Consider the following 17,337-nt stretch of genomic DNA (forward strand, 5'->3'; position numbering starts at 1 on the left):
TTTAAAGAAATTCAAACAATAAAAAGCGTTTTGTGGCTCTTTAATGTGTTGTGACAGATTGCTGTAGCGCCTCAGATCAAGAGGCTCGTGAACCGATCATCTCTTCCTACTAGTTCATTTATAGCATCAAATAAACATGAATGAACATCAGAAGGAATGTTGTTTCATTTTTCAAGTTCAAGTCCACCGAGGTTAATTGTCTAACTCCTGACTGCTTGGTCGGACAAAATGGCGAATTCAGCGTTATGATTGGTAAGAGTAAATAGTAATTAGATGCTATCTATACTTTATATTGGAAGATACTATTTGTATCTCAGTATTTTTGTACATTTACAGGATGCAATAATATCATAGAGTGTAAATGATTATATTAAAATGATTAAATGGATGCTGCTTTATTGGGAGAATAAAAACCCTACCTACACCTTCCCCTAACCCTACCCAATAAACATTTTTAAAGAGGTGGTTGATTATGATTTCACTTTTTTAACTTTAGTTAGTGTGTAATGTTGCTGTTAGAGCATAAAGTTCAAAGCAAAGGGAGATATTTTATTTTAAAAAATTCTCTGTTTAAGGACTACAACAAACGGCTGGTAGGGACTACAACGAGCTTCTTCCCGGGTTGGTGACATCACTAACCCTAAAATTTACATGAACCCTGCCCCCGAGAGCATGCAACAAAGGGGTGAGGCCATGTTACTGCATTACAGTACGTAACACAAATACAATAGCATGTCATAAAAGCAAGATGACAACATAAGTTATAACCGTAATTAAACTAAACTATACCTGTTATATCTTCATGCACATTTATTCTCTAGCCCTGTAGGATCTTACAACAGTTCCCACATGAGCGATTTATAGATTATCATGACAGAATATGCTAATCAATGACTTTAAGATAGTTAACTCCACATCAGCTACATAAATTCATCAACTAAGCGTCCTGTTGCATTCTACATGTTGTCACTTCTTCTTGAGTCTCTCCATCATTGTCTGACTCCGGTTTGAACATAAAAGGCTGAACAGTTTCTGACATTTTCAGTGAGTCTGCCTGCTGCTAACATGAGCTCTTGAAACTCCACCCCCTTCTTGGGAGCAGCAGCTCAGTTGCATTTAAAGGGACACACACAAAAACGGAGCAAAAACGTAGAACATTACTTTGATTTTTATTGAAAATAAATGCGAGCTCGGCAAAAGGTGGATTTGAACCCACGGCCATCGCGTTAAAAGCTAGGTCTGCGAGCCTTACTCACCTCTGCTGCGCCACTGAAAACGCTGAATTCCATGCGTCTTTTTTAAAACTTGAGTGGCCCAACAAGACGTTGGTAGGCAGAGCTAGTGTAAATAGCGTTTGCCAACAAAGGACGCTATTTGCACTTAGTAAACATGCCGTAAAAAATATATAAAATGTTTTTTTAGTTGACAAATTATGGTATTGCTAGATGAAGATGGTTGTTCCAACATGTTCTCCAACCAATACGTCTATATAGGTCGTTTGTCACTTCCCTGAAATACAACCCATAGGAGCATTTACTAAAGTTGTGCCCCTATCGACAACAGGATACTTTCATTTTAATGCATTGTACCCTTTTATCTGCGTCATATTTCGGGTTTCGTGTAGCTCAATTGGCAGAGCGTTGCAATATATAACAACATGCGATCATGTAATCATACAATCGTGGGTTTGATCCCAGGGAACGCATGTGCTCATAAAGTGTATATGCACTATAAATCACTAAGGGTAGGTTTAGGGGTGGAGTGGGTGTAGTTGTTAATATAAAAAAAATGAGTTTTGCTGAATGGAAATAGGAAAAATTGAGTAAAAAGTCCACACATTGCATTTAAATGAACACGCATTTTGATTGGTAACGACAGTCATACGTAACATGACACTGTCATTATTATTACGCCAGCTAGAGGGTGCATGACTTTAAAACATATATATATAGGTAGTAATAAGGTGCTTAAAAAATGGTGGAAATTTTTTTTTGGAGGACAGTCTCGGTTGTTCAGTCAATTGAGAACTTAGCAACAGCTCTGAATGATTCAGTGACTGGCTGAATTTAAACGGCTAACACACAACTGGATCATTAAAAAGAATCAGTTCACAAGAATCATTTGTTGCTGATCATGCACTGTGTTCATCGTTTTTTAACGAGATAATATCTGATGAAGTCACAGAGAATCTGTTAAAATCCTGGTTCCAATAGTATTGAATCCCTATTTTTTTATTCCATTGTTTTATTCAGCTGTGTCAACAGAAATAATTGACCATGCAGCACTAGAAACACTGGTGCTTTAATCCAGGTCTCTTTCTGTTCTTTGACAAACCACCATTTGCTTTATGTCTCAACACAGAGGCTTCTTTTCAGTTGTGCTAGACTCTAGTGCTATAAAACTATAGTAGAGCGCATGATTAGAAACCAATATGTACGTCAGTCTTTATACAACATGCAGGAAAAATATTCTACAGGAGATATGGAACAAAGCAGCCCAACAAATGTCTGATTCATCTCTATGACGCTAGCACAAATAACACACTGCCACAAATAACACAATGCTCTCTGCCACTGAAACAAACTAGATAAAACTAAAGAAACATCAAGTTCGGCTGAAATAATTATTGAACGTGGCATAAACAATTTGGATGAGAGCAAATATGCCTGTCATACTCTCATAATCTTTATCAGCAATCTACATAAAAATGTCACCGTGCAATGTACAGTACCAAAGAGCATTTGGACGCTTAAGCCACATTTAAAAGGTATACCACAAAATCCTGAGCTCTCTATGACCATCTGTGGTTGAAACATAAAATAGTATCAGGACTTTATTTTTATTGTTTGTGGACATTTCCTGCCAAATCAGATCCAAAAGCTCTGAATATAAAACATTATTGAAGGATTATCGTAAAACAATCACTCTTTGTTTATGTACTAATATTTTGTTTATTTCTAACTAAAGATTAAATAATAAATCATCTATAGTGTACTTTTAAAAAGTGGTATAAAACAACAAATTATTACACCAAAAACAACAGATATAGTAACATGTTCCACTACCATTTGACAGCCCAAAAAAGTTAACATATTTTTGTTTAAATTTGAGCAGTATATCCATCCTTTCACAACTCAAAATCTAACAAACCCCTTTTCATGTTTGGACTGAAAAGTGGGTTTGTGATACAGCACTGTATAGTAATTAAGTAATTAAGCATACAATGTTTAAATTAAAGAGCAGTTATGGTTCAAAACGATTCTGTAATGTATATGGAGCTGAACTGGATAAACAGATGTAGACAAGAGAGAGACTGACTGGGAAAGAGACTTGGATAAAAGTTTTTCTAAACCAACAAGTGCACATAAGATCTGGCAAATCCCGAGGATATTTGGCAGTCAGACAAGAACGATCATGTTTACAAGAGTTTACCACATGGAGCCATATAAAGTCCTTATATGTCCCACTCACCCATCAGTGTCCTGGAAGTTGACATTCACCTTCTTGGCAGAGCCCAGCAACTCTAAAGAAAAAAGAAAGGGAAAGAAGGATAAGTATTTTTAAAAATCAACAATAGTACACTGTGGGAGTAAGGACATTTCACAGCATGTTCTATGATACTAGGGTTTTATATACAGTTTTTGTAGCAAAAAGTAGCAACATTTGCACAGATGAGTGTTTGAGACCAGTGCATCTTATTTAAGGCCTGAATTTCATATTTGCATTGGAAAATTCTCTATTTTAGGATTGTTATTTTGAGGGCATGTGTGAGTGAGCAGCTTTTGAATTTGTACTAGAATACTGTGTGTACTAGAGCTGCATGACCAGCAGTGAAAATTACACACCCTGTACCTAAAACTCTGCTCTGCATTACAACTTCCAACTGAAAATGCCTTGAAATAGGACTATAATCATTTTTGGTGCATAATCAACTATTGAAATGTATACTTTTACATAAACATCACATAATCTTCATAGTTTGGCTGTACTAATTAGAGAGGAGAATCATTCTTCTCAGCTGTGTGGGTCTGAACTATTGTTCAGTACTGTCACTTACCCATGCATCCTTGTCACACACAGAAAACCAAATACTTTTGCTGTCATTTGAGGTTATACACCATGACCACTTTTAGTTTGCATTCAAATGGACCTGCATACAAATGGATGGCAAACTGTCCTGTTTCCCAGCAGACATGGGGAAGAATGCTATGCCTGTCTCTAGGGGCCGGTCACTACATCGCTTCCCCTAAGAGCAGCACAGCCATAAAGAGACTCTGTGGAGGACTGAATACTGGTGTCGCACCAGGACCAGGACCAGGATGCAGGTTTAATATGATGCTTCCGGTTTCCCCCACAATCTAAAGACATAGGTCAATTGGAGACACTGTTTGTGTGAGCCCTGCGATAGACTGGCCATCCATTCAGGGCGTTTCCTCGTCTGTGACCAAGATGCTGGGTTAGGATCCAGCCCCCCATGACCCTAATAAGGATAAAGCGATGAATATATAGCCATGTATCCCTATTACTCCAATCACAGCTTATGCAGAGACAAGTATTAGGCCCCAAAAAGTACTATTAAAGGATTAGTTCACTTTCAAATTAAAATTTCCTGATAATTTATTTCTTTCTTCAGTCGAAGAGAAATTAAAGTTTTTGATGAAAACATTCCAGGATTTTTCTCCATATAGTGGAGTGTATTACTGCCCTCCACAGGTCAAAGTTTGAACTAAATTGTCATATACAATATGCTAGTGCAAGTATATAACAATTTAGTTCAAACTTTGACCTGTGGAGGGCAGTAATACACTTAGCAGTGTCTACACTGCTGGAATTCAAATAGAGGAGAAGAAGAGAGCTAGTTCAAGATGAACATTTATGGTAAAATGTATAAAATTTAAATTTTTTTTAGAAAATGAGCGATGGTTTCTCTAGATAAGACCCTTATTCCTCGTCTGGGATTGTGTAGAAGGCTTTGAAGCTGCACTGAAACTGTAATTTTGACCTTCAACCGTTTGGAGGCCATTGAAGTCCACTATATGGAGAAAAATCATTTTTTTCATCAAAAACCTTAATTTCTTTTCCACTGAAGAGAGAAAGACATGAACATCTTGGATGACTTGGGGGTGAGTAAATTATCAGGAAATTTTAATTTAAGAGTGAACTAATCCTTTAAAACATTCTTCCAAATTACTCAACACAGCAACAATGGCTTAACCACTGGCATGCATTTGAGATGAGTTCTGTTTGATCAACCAATGGCAGACAGGATGAATGTTCACAGTGTCCATTCATTCAAAGCCTGTGGCTTTGGCTTTGCAGATTTAACTGGTCTGTAGGTGATAAAATCTTTAACACCTGGTAAAAGGGCTTCTATTTGGCCTATAATATGAGCGGTGGAATTTGGAAGCAGATCAGAATATGCCATATGAGGTCCGTATTCCATCTGGAGTGGAGCTGCTCGCAGCCATCTACATCAGTCAGCCTGAATACAGGGCTGTTTTCAACAGCTGCTGCTCAGTGTGACAGAGAACATCTGTGTGTCATTTTCTGCTCTGTTTTTAACTCTTTCACCTCTCGGGCCTGGCCTAATGTGTCCAAACAGAGCAGAGTGGGAACTGATATTAAATAAAACACAGGGATGGAGTAAGTCCAGAGTAAATGGCTGCCTGTGTTTATGGGAAACATGCATGCTTCTATTTCAAGACATGAATGTTACAGAGGAGAATTTCTATGTATGTGAGCTGCTGCTTTTGGTCTGTTTATCAACCTTTGTCTCTGAAATCAGACCTTCAGATGAAAGGTACTGTACGCATGTTAGAACTGATGGCTGTGTGAAAAGTGCAGACTCTATTTTCACATCTTTTATCAATTATTCAGTTGTTTACATCAATAGGATGACCTATTACTGATGTCTATTTTGTTTTTAAACTGTGGGAAATAATGGTTTATGTTACCTTTGAGTGGATAAAAATACTGTATAAACCAAATGCATTTGGTATGATTTTAAGATTTTTGAAAGAAGTAATCTTATCCTTACCAAGGCTGCATTTATTTGATCAAAATGACAGTAAAAACAGTAATATTGTGAAACAGTATTTCATCTGAAACTATATTTACTGATATATGATGATAAACAAGATTGAGACTGATGTGTCATTGACTCTTGATCATTCTTCCATTAACAAAGAGCTGAAAATTAAACCATTCTTCAGCTGCATGAGCAATGCAATAATAAACATCACCCTTAGCTTCAATACACATAATAATCAAGCAAATCAATCCCTGCCTAACTTCTCTCAGGATTGTTTTGTATATACTTCCTTCAGATCTTTTTATAGTGACCACAGTTAACCCGCTGAATAGTCTGGTCCTCAAAACCGAAAACAAAAGATTACATCACACTGACACACTCAGAGCAGAGACAGAACTGGGTTGCTTTGTTGTATGAAAACATTTAGAGGTACAAATATGAGCCTGGAGATGTTCGCTCTGGGGACAAGAGGAGGAGTTTTGCCTCTTTGTAAAAATTAATGAGCCCACAACAAATAGGGCTCATAAAAACTCAGCATGTACTATTAGAGTCTACAAAAGGTAAACAACAGCTGTCAAGCCTGAATACATTCCCCCCCCTAAATGACAACAGAGCTCTCACACCTGAAATGACCTGAACTGAATGAAGTTTCCAACAGAAGCACACAGGAGACAGATTGACTGCCTTTTGACTGAGGAGAAATGACTCCCCTACAACACGACATCCATTGTTGCTTTGTACTAAAATATTGGAGTGGAAAAAAAGAGACAGAAGCTCTAATGGGAAAATCAAAGCGTTGGCTATAGGACTAGAGACAGCAACAAGGGGAGAAACAGCGAATGCTGCCCAGCCACGATTGATTCTGCACATCCGCTGTTTCCAGACAGAAGAATGTTATGAGATGTAGTGGAAAAGGGTTCTTGTGACTCATCTCTCTCTGCAGGCATCCGAAGTGGGACAAGTGTAGCGTACTTGGTGATGCACAAAAAAGACAGGGTGAGGCATCACCGAAAGACTCAGGGCCTCATCTGTTGTTCAGAGGCTTTGTAGAAACAAGTTGGAGTGGTGATGAGTCAAAGGCATTGAGTGATCTGGATGCCAGATGAGGAACAGTAAGGAAATGTGTTATAGCAAGAATGCATCTTATACGTAGATCTGCAGCTGTGCTCTTTTAATTTGAAACGGACAGTGAAAACGCTTGAAATTTTCCTGGAACCTAAAAAGAAGTATTGTGCTTATGCTGCCAAAAGTCTACTCGGCCGTATCAACTAGTGTACCATTTTAAAATGTACAATTTGCTTTTCCAGTTTGTGTTTTCCTTACAAAAACATAGGGTAGTATTTAGAGTGATGGGTTTACTCTAACATACAAAAACAAAACAAAAAAAAATATCCAAATAATACCTATTTTAATCATTTTCTTTGGATTTTGTACAAAAGAAAATAACCACTACAATTAAAAGTTTAGGGTCAATACAATTATTTAATGTTCTTGAAAGAAGTCTCTTCTGCTCACCAAGGCTGCATTTATTTGGTCAAAAATACAGTAAAAATTGTAATATTTTGAAATATTATTACAACTTAAAATTACTGTTTCCTATTTTAATATATTTTAAAATGTAATTTATTTTTCATAAATAGACAGAGCAGTTCATGTTAAAAACAGCAGTTATTTGAAATATAAATATTTTGTAACATTATAAATGTCTTTACTGCCACTTTTAATGCACAATTTAATGCATCTTTGCTAAATAAAAGTTTTAAGTATAAAACTTTTATTTAGCAAAATTAATGTTTATTTAAAATGACTGTTTCCTATTTTAATATATTTTAAAATGTAATTTATTTTTCATAAATAGACAGAGCAGTTATTTGAAATATAAATATTTTGTAACATTATAAATGTCTTTACTGCCACTTTTAATGCACAATTTAATGCATCTTTGCTAAATAAAAGTTTTAATTTCTTTAAAAAAATACCAAACTTTTGAACAGTATAATAAAAGACAATTATTTAATGGACAAAAATAAAAGGATACAACGCATTGTCTTGTCAATAATATGACACTTAATATTTACCTCAATATTTACCCCTTACAAGGAGATCATCATATTCTGAGGTCCTTGGCATCAAAATGTTTTTAAAACCCCTGGTCTTATATACTGAATATATGGTACTGAATGATTATACAGTACATGCAATAGTATTTAAATTGTATTTTAAGAAACAAAAGAATATGGCATTGCCATCACGATAGCATCCAAAAATACAACATTACCATGGTACCATGTTCAAAGAACTATTGGTACTTTTTTTTGGTTGAAGTTTAACAATAGCAAGTCTCCATCAACAGCAAAGGTTAAAGCTCAGAATCAGAGTAATACTCTGAATACTGTGTGCTGAATAAGTCCCACCACAGCTGAACAGACTGTGACATTAGCACAATATGTGCAGGGGGACTAATTTAATTTTGAACTTTACCAAAAGGATTAACTAAGGCTTAAATTCGACGGACCATGTTTACAAACAAAAAAACAGTACACACGGCCCATAACACTGTGACAAAGTGTATGCACGGTAGCCATGGGCATGAGGAAACATTGTGACACATCTGGAATAACTTTAGAAGTCACTCACAACACAGTGACTCACAGCTGGGCCTCATGAAAAAATGTTGCGTTTGCAAAAATGACTTCAAACACTGCAAACACTATTTTTATGCACAATTTGGGATTTATAAACATGCTAGCTGGACCATAATTTGGTGTTCCAATGAATCAAACTATGAAGCAATATTTTACAACATAGAGTGCTGCTTGAACGTTTGTGAACCCCTTGCAGAATCTGTGAAAATGTGAATAATTTTAGATCATAGAGAGAGAGAGATCATACAAAATGCATGTTATTTTATACTGTCCTGAATAAGATATTTTACATAAAAGATGTTTACATAAAGTCCACAAGACAAAAAATAGCTGAATTTATTAATATCACCCCATTCAAAAGTTTACATAACCTTGATTCTTAATACTGTGTGTGGTTACCTGGATCATCCACGATGATGCATTAAGAGCCAGGGGGTGAACATTTTTTGAATTTGAAGATCAAGGAATATTGTACTTAATTTTTCTAAAAGATAGTTAAAGGTGCCATCGAACGTTTTTTTATATAATATAAGTCTAAGGTGTCCCCTGAATGTGTCTGTGAAGTTTCAGCTCAAAATACCCCATAGATTTTTTTTTATCAATTTTTTTTAACTGCCTATTTTGGGGCATCATTAGAAATGTGCTGATTCATGCTGCGGCCCCTTTAAATGCTCGTGCTCCCCCTCCCCCGGAGCTCGCACTTGCCTTTAACAGCATAAACAAAGTTCACACAGCTAATATAACCCTCAAAATGGATCTTTACAAAGTGTTCGTCATGCATGCTGCTTGCATACATCGGATCATGTGAGTATAGTATTTTATTTGGATGTTTACATTTGATTCTGAATGAGTTTGAGGTTTTGCTCCGTGGCTAAAGCTAACATTACATACTGTTGGAGAGATTTATAAAGAATGAAGTTGTGTTTATGAATTATACAGACTGCAAGTGTTTAAAAATGAAAATAAGCGGCGGCTCTCTTGTCTCCGTGAATACAGTAAGAAACTACAGTAACTTTAACCACATTTAACAGTACATTAGCAACATGCTAACGAAACATTTAGAAAGACAATTTACAAATATCACTAAAAATATCATGTTATCATGGATCATGTCAGTTATTATTGCTCCATCTGCCATATATCGCTATTGTCCTTGCTTGCTTACCTAGTCTGATGATTCAGCTGTGCACAGATCCAGACGTTAATACTGGACTGCCCTTGTCTAATGCCTTGAATCAAGGGCTGGCATATGCAAATATTGGGGGCGTACATATTAATGATCCCGACTGTTACGTAACAGTCGGTGTTATGTTGAAATTCGCCTGTTCTTCGGAGGTCTTTTAAACAAATGAGATTTATATAAGAAGGAGGAAACAATGGTGTTTGAAGACTCAGTGTATGTCATTTCCATGTACTGAACTCTTGTTATTAAACTATGCCAATATAAATTCAATTTTTAATTCTAGGGCACTTTAAACAAAATAAGAAAAATTTGGACATCTTTATCCTGTTCAAAAGTTTTCACTCCTGACTCTTAATACATTGTGTTTCCTTCTGGAGCATCAGTGAATGTTTGAACCTTTTTTAATAGTTGAGTTTGAGTCCCTCAAGTTGTCCTCAGTGTGAAAAGACTGATCTCAAAATCATTCAGTCACTGCTGGAAAGGGTTCAAATATGCAGAAGATGGTGGAAAACTGAAGAATCTGCAGGACATTGGATTTTTCTGAAGAACAGAGCTCAGTTAAACTGCTCAGGACAAACAAGAGACTCAAAAACAACCATCACAAAACACAAAAACGGTCGTAGATCCGATTCAGAGACACGAGAGCACAGAGGGGATCATATACGTGAGTCGGCGCAGACCACAAAGCGTTGGAACACATTTGAATTCTACAAACAATGCTATATTTTAAAGCAATATGGAGCAGAAACGGTTAGAGATTATGAGGAAAATTGGGTTTTAAGAGCTCAACGGCTCTAGCCGAGCTGTGATCTAGGCGAAACGCTATTGGCTATTTTGAAAAAAGGGGAGGAGCTTCAAGATATATCTCACCCTGTCTTTCTGTTTCAGTTGAAATTACATCAACACAGTGAATAAAGCTGCGCTTTCCTAGGCATTTCAGTGTGCCTTTAAGGGCTCCCTGCAGTTTTCTGTCAAAATAAAAAGTATTAATGTAAAAAAGTAACTTAAGTATTTACATACATAGTAATATTTCTTTTTAAAACATTTTTATTAATTTATAATTCTTATTAAGACATTGATATATAATCATATTTTTTGGCCAACACTGTGCAGCCCTACAAACAAGCACAAAAAACATGGTACTTTAAAAAAAAATAAATAAATAAAATTGATGGACCAGGAAAAAATTTCCATAAAACGTATACACAAAAGGTTCCATCATTAATCTTTTGTCAACTTTATTTTGCATAGTTACTAGCCACTAATCTAAAAATGGTTGTTACCCAGTAGCTAGGCCAATACCTCTCATATAGCGAAACAAAAACAGCAGTAAATTTCTGCAAGTCAGTGGTTGCTTAGAAAGAGGCCTAACTTCATAAGCACAAACAAAAGCAACTTCAAATCTTTCAGTGAAAAAAAATAGGCTGATTATAAAGCTGCATTTGCATTGGCTTGCCAGCACTGATTGATGTCTCTGGGGTTGAGGAAAATGGCCTACTGTGAAAGCAAACAATAGTTAAGCTAAACATAGCGACAACTCTCTTTTATATCCCATTTCACATCCAAACCTTAGTTTTATCCACCATTTACATCTTTTAGCATCAAAGCTCATTTCTCTGTGTCAAGCTCACATCTTGTTATAGTAGCAGCAGGAAAATGTCCACACCTCACCAGAGTCGTTACTTTGGGGCTTTCCCAGAATGCACACAATGAGACCCCTTCATCCGCTCTGACTGCTGAGGTCTTTGCTTCACGCTATACAGCACACATAAGCACTCTAATAAAGACATTTCTGCTTTCAGTGTGAGCTCCACGACGCACATCTTTACATGCAGGGCCCCGCGGTGCGAACACAACACATTCCTCTGTTCATTCATAATAACGACAGAGTGAATGAGAAAGACGGAAAGGAAAGCATCCTCTGAGAGGTGCTCTTCCTACAATCCAATCACCCAAATGCTGACAGCGGATCTAAGAGATCAGAAACAGGCAGAGAGAGCACAGACTCCAGCCCAGGGAGGGAATGGCTCCAAGTGTCAAAGTACCTTGGGAGCAGTACCCGTTTCATGCTCATGAACTGGCCTGATTGTGATCACCCTCAACGGCCATTTCAAACAGAATTGGGGCGAAACCAAACCTCATATCGGGGCTTGGTGCCGGCAGGGCTGGCAGGTGGCTAATAGTAACGTTTGAGTCTCCATGGTGCTGGCAGAGCGGATGGAAAGTGATTAGTTAAAGCTTGGCCCCATTCCTTTGCTTTGCCTCTTCTCTTGGCTAGTGGTTGGTGGGGCGGCTCTTCCATGGACTGGACTGATCTGCTCCCCAACCAGCTGCTCCATCTTGATCCACTATTTCCCAGTCTCAGACACACTTTACACACACTATCTACACATACTTTTAACCAAACTTTTACATTGCTTTCACTGCAGTGAACCCAGAAACGTTGTTAAAGTCCGCCTGTACTGTAGACAATCGTGTTATCCCTTAAAACTCATCTTTGATCACCAAAATGACATATTGAAATGATTTTTTCTTGTGAAAATAATTTCTTCATCCCTTAAAATAGCTTGAATGTAACTCTACACCCAATGCTTCATTTAGTATATGCAGTCAGTTTTACTGTAGGAAACGCTGCACAATGGCAAGTGTAAATACCGGTTTAATTCAGCCATATACTGTATGTTTAAACCAGATACTGATTAAGAAGAAGAGGAAGAGCGAATTATACAGGGTCATCTACGTGTTTCAGAATGGTAATGCGTTTTATGTATCGCTCTCTCTGACACATAACGGTAATTGATATGATTAGCCTCTGGCTTGACTGTGTTATCAAACAGCTAATAATGTGTTGCTAATGTTACACAAACCATGTTCCCATTCACCATCTCAGAGTCAGACAGCTGCCTTTTAAAAATCAGCATCCTATGCTTTGAACAACTCAGAACATCGTAACATTGTAATATACGTAATATACATAATTTACCCGCTATATTGCTAAATGTACCTGGTTTTTCATATCAGCAGAAAAATATACCAGGATAACCTTGCTTACCTTGAGACCCCCCCTTCACAGCATAGTAATGATATGCTAAAGCCCGCCCATACGTTAACGGGATTGGTTACAACATGTTTGTGACGTAGAGAACAAGGACGATTTCAAACCCATTTTTGAGAATGTCTTTGGTTCACAGCAGTCTTGAAGCATATTAAAAACACAACATAGACATATAAACAACATCAAAAACTTGATTTTCATCACAGAGGGTCTTTAAAAGGGGGATATGGTGTATTTTGGATGCACATGTAATGGTGTCCCAATCTAGTCTAATAATGGGTCAAAGTTTAGTTGGTTAGTATGGCCTTGTCAGCCCTTGTACATGCTGTAACTTTATTGTGTGACTTCAAAAAGCTTTCATCAAAAGTTTGTTTAAAGTTAGCAGTTTGTTCTGACAATACACAGTGAAAAAATATATAAATGTATTTGCATTATACACTACCATTTAAAAGTTCAGGGTCAACTTTTTTTTTTTTTGAAAGAAATTAAAATATTTATTCAGAAAGTAAACATTAAATTGGTCAAAAGTGGCAGTACAGAAATTTACAATGTTACAAAAGATTTCAAATAAATGCTGCTCTATCTAACTTTAATGTTCAAAGAAAGATGAAAAAACATATGGTTTCCACAAAAATTGGAAGCAGCAACTGTTTTCAACACTGATGATAATAATAATAATAATAATAATAATAATTGTTTCTTGAGCACCAAATCATCATATTAGAATGATTTCTGAAGGATCATGTGACACTGAAGACTGGAGTAATGAAAAATAAAATAAAATAAAATTCAGCTTTGATCACAGGAATAAATTACACTTTAAAATATATATTACATATAATATATATTATATTAATATATTTATAACATATATATATATATATATATATATATATATATATATATATATATATTAACAGAACACAGTTATTTTAAAATGTAATAATATTTTATAACATTGTTATACTGTATTTTTGATCAAATAAATGCAGGCTTGGTGAAATTTGGGGCTTCTTTCAAAAACATTAAAAAAAAAAAAAAATCTTACCAATCCCAAACTTTTGAAAAGTAGTGCATAACAATTTTTTTTAAAAAAAATAAATAAATAAATAAATAAATATAACAAACTTTCAAACAAAACATTTCATAAAATGAATTTTGTTAGGTTCTTTTTATTCATTTTATTGTTTCAGAATAAGGAACAATTAAAAAAAAATATTGTTCAAACTGAAGATAGCTGTATCTTTCATTCTTTATTCACTACTCCTAATGTGTGTGGACTAACTGGATGGGTTAAATGCAGAGACAAATTCCGAGTATGAGTTACCATACTTGGCCTTCACATGTCACTTTCACTTCCACTTACATTCAATATCGAATTGCCATTCTGCATCCTGTTCAGAAATTCAGAAATCAAATTAGAATTTAATAGGCATTCTTAATGTACTTGTGACATATCAATCACAAATACTTAATTATATGTCTCCAATCTGTAGATATAATATACTGTATATGTTTCTCTTTGTGAACTTGTGCTGTCACTGTATTGCCGAGGGAGTTGAAGGGAGTTTTGTTTTGGCTTGTTTTGACTTCTCAGTGGATAACCTCAGGACCTACTCCTCAACTCCCTCCCAAAAATATCTCATCTGCTGTGGTCCAAACGAAAAGCAAAACAATTCTTTTCAGAACGAGGACGTGTATGATAAAACATGTGCATGTCAACAGCAGTTTGCTCCTCAGTGGTGGAGCGCAGCTTGACTTCTCTGTAGCAGTAAGCAGCTTTTGATCCAGTTTGACCCCACTTTTTCCTGCTTCCTGAACTTCCTGTGGAGCCATTTCCCTTCCAGGTAAAACAGAGGAGACCATCTGGTGCTCTTCCCGTGGGGTTATTCCGGGATTTCACCTTCCTGTATCCCACACACAAGTTTATATCAAGCTTCCATCAAATCCACAATCATTTTGTTCTTGACTTAAAATACAAAGAGAAGCCACTGGGGGTGTATAAAGGTTTCAACATTGTTTTATGCAAAAGTACAGCAATATTTTAAGCAGAGCAGCTCTCTTATCATGTCTTTTGTAGAACTGTAATGGAGTTGCTAGGCAACAAGCATCATCTACCTCTTCCTACACATGTGCACAAAAATTAGTGCAGCGCACCCACACAATCCCTTCAACACTGTTACTTTCAACGCACACAAATACACTCACAAAACAGGACCGATTAAAACATACTCTGAGAAAAAGCTTTTAACATACCCACCTATTTTTCCGACTCTCCGCGGCACTACACGAAACTAAACAAACCCTCCAAACACTCCTCGTAATGGCATGTTAGCATGCACGCCGGTTCATTTCTGAAGTAGCATCGGCTGAGAGTGTTAGTGCAGAGCTGTGTCTCCTCAAGGGATCTGCAGCCCACAGGTGAGTCTGCCTCTCCTCGTACGCTGATAGCTAATCTATTTCCCACAGCACTGCTGCCACGGCTAGAGAAGCCTCATTGATCATTCCCAAATTACAGAGGCTGCATACCCAGCATGCAACAGCCTTATCCTGCTGAGATCCAGTGCTCTATCTCTGCATAAGGCAGGCCGTTAAGGATTGTGTGGGTTTGCCATGGAGGCACCGGGCAGATTTCAGTGTAGGCTTGCACTACGTGATGAATGTTTACTCAGTTAAAAGCTCACAGTAGTGTGCGTAGTACATTTAGCAAATCTCTTTAAAGATGGCCTCTGAGGAGCATGTAAAACACAGCAGCCTAAGTTAACATATACATATCTCCAGGGTTTCTGATCTTAGCTGGTTTAAAATGGTTTACCTGCTCTCCCATCATAGTCTAACAGGTTTAGCTTGTCTCTGAGCCTGGCCTTGCTGGTGTATGCTTGTTTAGCTGGTCAGCCAACTGGTTTACCACCTGACCAGCCGACAAGTGCCACAGAAACAGACCAACATGCTAACTAACCACGTTTGGCTTGTTAACACTGTTTTATTTGTTTGTTTGTTTGATTTTTCAGCAGTGATAACCACTAAAATTGTCACTTTGCAAACTGCTTCAGAATTGGCAGCCTGTCATCAGCTAGTGACAACTGAATAGCTTTATTTTCTCAAATGTTATGATCAGGTTAGAGTTTGTAATTCTTAAGAAAAGCACACAAAAGGGCTGCGATATCAAATGACTGGCAGAGACGAAAGCAAAGTAAACACTATGTAATTTGATTCTCACTGAATGTAGCAGGCTGAATGGCCTTGGCACATCACTGCATCACATACACATGCACAAACCAACTTAAACAGACCCAACATGTTTCATTATAGCACATCTTCTCTGTGTCAGTCTATTACAGTAGCACCATCTGTCAGACAAAAAAACACATCTGTCAAACTGTTCCACATGCCAGTCCCAGTGTCATGTCAGAGGACATGAGATCATCTCAGCGGAGGGCACATAACAGCGCCAGTATCTTGCATCTACAGAGGAAGCGATAAATAGTCAGAGGAGAGGAGCGAGGGTAGATTTTAGATTGTGAGATGCGGCCAAAGAGACAGTATTAAAGACTCACACAGAGACTGTATTGTTCTATGGCACAGCAGCGGAAGCCAGGAAGAGCTCAGCAGCGCTGCCAGTGTGAATTCATTTACTATAAATACAGCCTGAAGAACAAAAATGGACACAGACCATCTCTTCATTATTCTCTATTCAACGGCAACAGTTTTTCTTAAGAACAATATTGAGGCTGTCCCTTCAAAAACGTTTAAAACAAAGTAAAACAACTTGTACCAGTCATCTAGGGTTTCGCTCTCTATGAATGCTCAAACTGGACTCAAAACCTTTCAGCCAGTGACAGGTTCTGTTTTTCAGTAACCACAGAGAAAAAAATAGGGGACAATCTGTGTAACGTATTGACCTACCCGACATCTGCACAGCATTTTACTGTATGTCTTCTGCTAGGAATGTACAAAGTAACAATAATGGACCTCTAGCTCTTTTTTTATAACACTATATTTTGTTATATTAGTCTAACCAGTCAACTAACAATGACAATATCATATAAATTGTATTATTTGTCAGAACAATATAATATTTAGAAGAATTCTGCCAGTTTCTGCTAGTTTCTATTGGTGGTATTTAGTGTAAGTAAATATTTTTAATGTTATAGTCCCTGATTAATATCCTCATTGTCTGTGTGCCACAAAAATACTGATCTAATTGCAATAAATAAATAAATAGGCATAAAATTATCTGATTTATCTGTTTATATACACATATACACATATATAAAAAGGATATATACACATACAGTACAGTCCAAAAGTTTGGAACCACTAAGATTTTTAATGTTTTTAAAAGAAGTTTCGTCTGCTCACCAAGGCTACATTTATTTAATTAAAAATACAGTAAAAACAGTAATATTGTGAAATATTATTA

General features: G+C 36.7%; 1 protein-coding gene across 10 annotated transcripts in view; it reads right to left on the minus strand.

Moving 5' to 3' along the window:
• caskin1 (CASK interacting protein 1) overlaps nt 1-17,337 on the minus strand; it is a 101,625-nt gene that overhangs the window by 37,938 nt on the left and 46,350 nt on the right. For all 10 annotated transcript variants that reach the window (XM_048195506.1, XM_048195471.1, XM_048195463.1 and 7 more), the window contains exon 2: nt 3,472-3,523. In XM_048195506.1, coding sequence (XP_048051463.1) covers nt 3,472-3,523 — 52 coding nt within the window. The remainder of the gene's footprint in view (nt 1-3,471; nt 3,524-17,337) is intronic.

The sequence above is a fragment of the Megalobrama amblycephala genome, linkage group LG1 (assembly GCF_018812025.1).
Source record: "Megalobrama amblycephala isolate DHTTF-2021 linkage group LG1, ASM1881202v1, whole genome shotgun sequence".
Classification (NCBI taxonomy): domain Eukaryota; kingdom Metazoa; phylum Chordata; class Actinopteri; order Cypriniformes; family Xenocyprididae; genus Megalobrama; species Megalobrama amblycephala.